This window comes from Aplysia californica, unplaced genomic scaffold (assembly GCF_000002075.1).
Source record: "Aplysia californica isolate F4 #8 unplaced genomic scaffold, AplCal3.0 scaffold01394, whole genome shotgun sequence".
Taxonomy (NCBI): Eukaryota; Metazoa; Mollusca; class Gastropoda; order Aplysiida; family Aplysiidae; genus Aplysia; species Aplysia californica.
In genome coordinates this window covers 83,719-90,732 of record NW_004798664.1, presented here as the reverse complement: position 1 = coordinate 90,732, position 7,014 = coordinate 83,719, and the positions used below count along the sequence as shown (strand labels likewise).

Here is a 7,014-nt window from a genome sequence, read left to right as displayed (position 1 = left end):
AAGGCGACAAAAAACAAACCCACGACAAAACCCCCGCCCCAGGGCTACACAACAGACGCCAGCCAAAGAGTTCCACATTACCGCTGCACACAGAACGTTTCGGCTTTGCACACGTCAAACCACGCATCACACTTGACACTCAAGTCTGGTACCGACCGCCAGTACTTAACTATACCAAAGATCGTGTATAACAAGATAGTTCACTCCTCTCTGTAAACCAATTAAAAAGGGGTCCTCAAAATTCGGTGGCGCCCTCTTCGAAAAAGCGCCCGCTTTGCGAACAGAGTTACCCTACTTGTGTGAAAAGAATTAAAGTGAAACTAAAAAGTTGGGCTTTTCATATTCTTCTTCTGAAGAAACGAAAGAGAGCTTCAAAACAAAGACTGCAGCGTTCTCTTAATAATAAAAAAAGGTACTCGGTCACGATAACGATACACATATTATATTGCCTTGCTTAGAGGAGCACTAAATAACACAATTATATAGTCCATTTTGCCATAACTTAATAGAAAACATTCCGGCTTCAGACAAAATTGTCTGAGTAGATCTTATTGGCTTGACAAAAATCAACTTGACTGAGTTGTAAATAATCCTAAGTACTTACCTGTCCTAATATTAACCATACTTTAATTACTCAGGAGGCAGGCTACTTCGACCCCGCCTATTAACTCTTTCACTACCATATCTGCTCTATAACCCTACCAAACAGTTCAAGAGTGTTGGGCTTGGCTGTGAAGGGGTTAATTCAGACCAATTCCGGTCTGAGTGGGATACTATATCCCATCAGAAAAAGATGGGTTTGTTTGTTTGAGTAAAGAGAAGCGGACATTGACACAATAATTGTCATTTAGCGCTGGGAGAAGTAAGATAGAGGGACAGAAACAACAGGGAAACCAAAGTATCTGGTGACTGTGAATGTTTCATAACCGGCGTCTGTAGCGTAGTGGACAGGTAGAGTAGTCAAAGCCAAAGCCGCATCTAAATGGTCAAGATTGTGAGAAGACACCGATATAAATTTGTATAGTTATTTTCATTTGTTTGTTTGCTTGTGTGAGTTAAGTAGAGAGCAGTACAACGACACAATAATTGTCATGTAGTGCTGGGAAACAGTAGGACAGACAGAAACAATAGTGGGGAAAGTAAAGATGTAAGACCTACCAGTGGCACCTTCCAAGAACTTACCACGTATTTTCACACAATATAGACGATTTGGATACTATTCATACATATATTTATATCTATATAACTGTTTATTTTTAGGGTTTGGTACAAACTTTCAGAGGCCATGTCGTTAAGTACAAAAGGAGGGGGGGAAAAAACAACAACCCAAAACCGCCAAATACAATCAAGAAAGGGTCAAGATCACAAGATTTGAATTTCAATTCACAGACAATAACGTCACAATCGCGCTGCATTCAAAACAGTTCTCGCACAGACTGCTCTGGAAGAGTGGCCTCACCCAAGCACCAGTTCACAACCATGTTATTATGACAGAAAAGTATATCCCAACTCTCTAAAGCCCCGCGCACACAAGGAAACTTTCCATTCGTCGCACGACTGTGAAGTGCATGTATTACGTTACTCGACAGTGACGAGAGGCGAACACGCGGGCAAAAAGTGCCACATTTGCATACTCGCAGTCGTGGTAAGAGTGGAAAGTTTCCTAATTTGCATGGGGTAAAAAAGACCCCCCCCCCCCCCCCAAAAAAAAAAACAACAAAAAAAACAAACCCAACAACAAACAACCCCCCCTAAAAAAACAAAACAAACAAACCCCCAACAAACAAACAAGCTAATAACAACCAACCCTCACCCCACCCCAAAAAAAACAAACCCAGAACAAAAACAAAAACCCAAACCAACATCCCCAAACAATCGATATAACAGTATACAGCACCAGGAGCGACTTGACGGCCGACTCTGATGAAGTTCCGGGGGTGAGGAGAGCACACTACGTTGGGGGGAATTCTCCCTTTGGACATAGCCCAAAAGAAAAAGGACAATTTGTGAAACGTGTCTTCCTTTTTTTCTCAAGGACACAACGTCAGACCGAGCTGAGGGGACGGTTTTGGGTGAAGTGGTACGGGAGGTTTACCGCCCCTATCATCAACACTGTTAGGTTATTTAAGAGGCAGGACCTCCGAGTTTGACGTCCATTTATTTTCTCCGAAAGGAGCAAAGGGTACGGTTTGTTTTGGCGTCAGTAGTATTAGTAGTAATAATAATAATAATTGTATTAACAAGACTCGTCAAACACCTCAAACAATCATCGTTTCAGACAAAAGAGCAAAATAAAACTGTAGACACATTCGGTTACATGCGTCTTTTACTTTGACCAAAACCGCTGTTTATTGGTACAGAATCCCTCTCAGACCCGTTGCATGGCATGTCATATATACACATATATATGTCAAAGTTCATTTCGACTCATGTCCGTTCCACAGGCAAGCGGGTGCTGATTTGTCAAACGTTCCGCCTCGGTCAGATTATGCAGATCCAACGTGTGCGCCTCGACCCCATTATGAGGATCCAACGACTCGAAAACGTGTGTACGCCTCGACTTGATCATTCAGATTCAACGAGTTGAATAAGTGTATACGTCTCGATTCGACTATGTGCATGCGACGAGTCGAACAAGTATGCATACTTCATTCCGATTGTCTGCAATCCGACAAGTCGAATATAAATATGTGTGTACCGCACATAAACAGCATTTGGGTACAGCCGGTAACGACAAACGAGAGGGAGTGATCTATCTCTGTGTGAGCAGGAAGGAACCTGGTGCGAAGGGCACAGCAGGGTAGGATGACGCCATGTAGCTTGGAGGACAGACGCTTCCTCGTTTCGAATGTCTAGCGTGGAGAGGCTCTTTTTAACAAAATAAAAAGACGTTGCTTTTTGTCTTTATTTCTTTTTAAACTGTAGTTCAAACATTCTGGAGCTGTTTTTGACAAAGTTCACCATTGAGCAAACAACATTTTTGCAGTTAGAACTTTTTAGTACTGGTTTCGCCAGATTTCAAGATACCATATCATTGAACAGGTACTCGGAGTAAACAACTTGCTTTGGCTGTCAGAACTTTCGATGAAAAATTCTCCCCATTCGGAAATCGAACTCATGTCTTCTGTGTGCGACGTGATGAAAGAGTGAGTAGCATTCCGAAGGTAATCAGGATCAGTTCAGGAATGGAACTAGGACCGCCCACACTATTGTCCAGTGTCTTAGTTTAATAACCAGTTGGTAAGCTTGTGGGTATATTGCCCAGGCCGCTCACACTGAAGTCAACTGGCACCATTTTCTGGCTGCCCAATGAGTCGCCGATCTGTGCTCACTATGATAGTCTCAAATCAAAAACAATTTCAAACATCGGGCCTCTCCACCGTCGTCAACTGAAATCAGCCACGTATTCAAACCCAGATCTCTTGTAATGGAGTCAACTTCAACAGATTTTCCAGACGCCAAGTGGAGACTTTTAATATAGATGTTTTTACGCCCCCATCGACATAATTTAGATCGCCTAGGAGTCAGGCCAATCGTGGACAACTCGGGCTGAAAGGGATACAACGTCCCAGCAGAAAGACCAAGACGCTCGATCAAATTCTCATTACACGGGAAACGAATACAGGTTTTCTGCGTGCGACGGCGAAGCAGCTAGCAGCTGCACCACAGACGCCAGTCCATTGACAGAATAAGCAGCATTCTACAGGTGATCATTGTCAGATCAGGCACGGATTCCAGCCGCCGGGTTCTCCTGAATCTGAGTCAACTAAAGCCACTTTCAAACGAACGAGCGACGGAGACTGACCACGGACAGACACGCGTGGCGTCGAGATCTCTCTGCCTTGTGATCTTTCCACAGTATCAGTAAAGGGCGAACGTAACAAGCTTTGCCAACTCTTTCAAAACCCAGTCGGAGTCACCCAACGTCATAACATCAGATTATTTAACAACGAACAAAATCACACCAGATTGCGCTGGTTTTGGTGTGGTGTATCATTTAAGTCTAATGTCCTCCCAAATTCCTGACAACCGCATTCGGGTCAGTACCAGGACATTAAGGGCAGCTGGCAAGCCTGGGGTAAGTAAGTTGGTAAGTAAGTGGAGACGTCGACGGGGTTGTGTCTGTTTTTTCACCAGTTCAAACAGCGGACCAGACAGGCTCGCTCACATTGGGCCCTGAAGACACAGTCATGTACTGCACGTGTCCGTTGCTCACCGCCCTGGACGTCTGCGGCGACGACTGCTGTATGGAGGACGACCTTGACATTGATGACGTGTGACACACAGCCGGGTCCCTCAGCGACTCCCGGCTGCCGGAGGTGGTCACGTGACGGCCTATCACGTGACCCTGCTGCTGCTGCTGCTCTTGGTTAGCACCCGTGCTGCCATCTGCGTAGAGGGAGGAGTAAGAGGGAAGGGAGTTGGTGGTGGGCGCGACGCCCGAGGTGCTGTGGATAAGCGGCACCGCCACGCTGTCACACGTATCGCTCTTCCTCATCAGGGAAGACGAAGACGACGACGCTACAGCAAAACCCCCACTATCACCACTACAACCACCACCACCGCCACCGCCGCCCGCGATACAGCTGAAAGACGTGGAGGACGGAGAGGCAGCAGCAGCAGCAGCACCCCCACCACCCCCACTCACCCCCCTCCCTGCGCCGTAGCGCTGTTGGTTCTGGTCCATGTAACACGTGTACACCCGGTCCTTCCCGCCCTCCGGGACTTCACCAGGGATCGGCGGCAAGCCGTTGAGGCCGCGGATGTTGAAGTCTCTGTCCATATTACAGTTGTTGACGGCCATGCCATTCATCTCCATGCCGTTGTACTGGCTCATGCGCCGGTGGTCGATCGAGTTGCTGTAACTCCGGACTATCCGTCTCAACTCATCTTTGTCGAAGAAGCAGGTGCAGAAAAGTCTCCAAAACTCGCTGCGGAACTTCCTTCCGAACAGATAGTACGGCACGATGTTGATGGCCGAGTTGAGGATGACGAGGAAGCTCCCGACCTCGTTGAGCGTGAAGATGTTTTTGTCTTTGGTGGAGATCGGGTTGAAGGCGTAGATCATTCTGGAGACGAGCGCCGGGCCCTGGCAGATGAGGAAGATGATGATGACGCCGATGAGCATGACGGTGGTGTCGTTGCGGTGCTTCTCGCGGGCGTTCAGCTCCTTGCCCTTCAAGCGCGACAGGTGCACAGCCCGGATGAGGAAGGCGTTGAGCACGACCAGGGTGAAAAACGGGATGCCGCACACGCAGACAAGGTACATCCACGAGTGGATAAACTCCCGGAAGATCTCGTTCTTGCCCAGCTCCGTGGTCTCGATGCCGTAGATGGTGTACACCTCGCTCGAGTTGGACAGGCGAAAGTCCTCCGACTTGGTGTAGTACTCCAGATACTTGGGAATGTTGAAGATGAGCCCGCCCACGTAGATGCCGACCACCACCTTCCGGGCGCGACTCCGCCGGCACATCCGCTCCGCCTTGAACGGGTGGCAGATCATGATGTAGCGGTCCACCGTGAAGGCTAGGGTCAGCCACACGGAGGTCACTTGGAAGACCACGGCGGTCGGGTGGATGAAGGGAAACAGCACGGCGTGGAACTGCTCCAGGTGGTGTGGGCTGTCCGGGGGGCGCGTGTCTTTGAGGATGAGCAGCAGGGTGAAGAAAAGCACCAGAGAGTCGCAGATGGCGAGAGCCGCGAGGTACATGTAAGTGCTGGACCTCATCGCGCGGCGCGTCAGCACAGCCACGGACAGCGCGTTGGCGATCGTTCCCAGACAACACACAGTGCTGCCGCCGATACCCATCAGGTAGTAGGTGAGTCTGTTCCTAAAGATCTGCTGCTCGCTGTCGATGTCGGGCGGGCCGCGGCGTAGAGTGTTGAGCATGGACAGGAGGTCACTGTCGTCCGTGTCCGCCCAGAAGTCGGAGGTGGAGTAGTTGTTGTACAGGGCCAGGTCCACGCCCAGACCCGCCTCCCCGGCCATGCCCCCAAAGCTGAGCGGTGGTTCTTGTTCCGTCATGATGTTTGTGATGTCCCGCGACTTCTGTTGTCTGTACCACTTTGTCTAAGGCATCGTTCCACAAAGTGAGAGAACTGTCTTGAGAAACCAGCAGCGGGTGTCAATCAAATCTGAAATAGAGAAGAGAATAGAACTAATAAGCGGCTGTTGTAACAAACAATTTAGCTTAGTTTTAGTAACAGCATGACAAATAGGTCATACAAGTGCCGAAGGTTCGAGGTGTTACAAGACTGAAACAAACACAAAAAGGAGGAGGAGGAGAGATAAGAACGATAGATGTTTGATAGGAAAGAAGGATCAACCACGCCAGAGTACCCGCTTCTGAGAGTGTTCCGGCACTAGCAACACAAATAGGTCACACAAGTACCGAAGATTACAAGTATTATATTAGAGAGTAAAGTACACAAAATAAAAGGTGAAGATGTAACGACGATAGATGTTTGATAACAAAGAACAAGCAAACGACATCAGAGCACCCACCAACCATCCACTGAAAAAGAAAAGTATACAGGATTTGTGAGGGGCGGGTGTAACAAGCAGTCGCGTCATAGAAAATGAAAATGTTATCGTGCATGTTTTATTTGTTTGCTTGTTTGAGTAAAGAGAAGCACTTCGACACAATAATGGTCATCTAGTGCTGAAAAAAAGGAAGACAGACAGACAGGCAGTAAGAAGTGCTGAAATGACTATTTTGCTCCAGAAAAATTCAACTGAAAAAGATTTTATTTGCTTTTGCGGTTAAAAAGCATATAAACTCTGACGTCAAGTATCTCAAATAGTACCTCATACGAAAATAGAACAATGTCAATCTCGTGCGATGACGAGGAGCCTGGAGATGAGTCTCAGAGAACGATGTACAGTAATAGACCACCATCAACATAATCAATAAGTTATTTTTAGAGGCACCTGCCATCCATGTCCAGATGCTGTTTTAGCCTTACAGTAATGGAAAGACAACGAATAATGCTTCCCCCCCACCCCCCACTGTG

The 7,014-nt window shown here is 47.6% G+C and overlaps 1 protein-coding gene across 1 annotated transcript; it reads right to left on the bottom strand.

Moving 5' to 3' along the window:
* Positions 1–2,302: 2,302 nt before the first annotated feature.
* On the bottom strand, positions 2,303–6,224 carry LOC106013869 (FMRFamide receptor). The gene has a single exon (XM_013090654.2). It carries the CDS (start codon positions 6,023–6,025, stop codon positions 4,139–4,141), a length of 1,887 nt encoding a protein of 628 aa, XP_012946108.1. The 5' UTR covers positions 6,026–6,224; the 3' UTR covers positions 2,303–4,138.
* Positions 6,225–7,014: the final 790 nt, after the last annotated feature.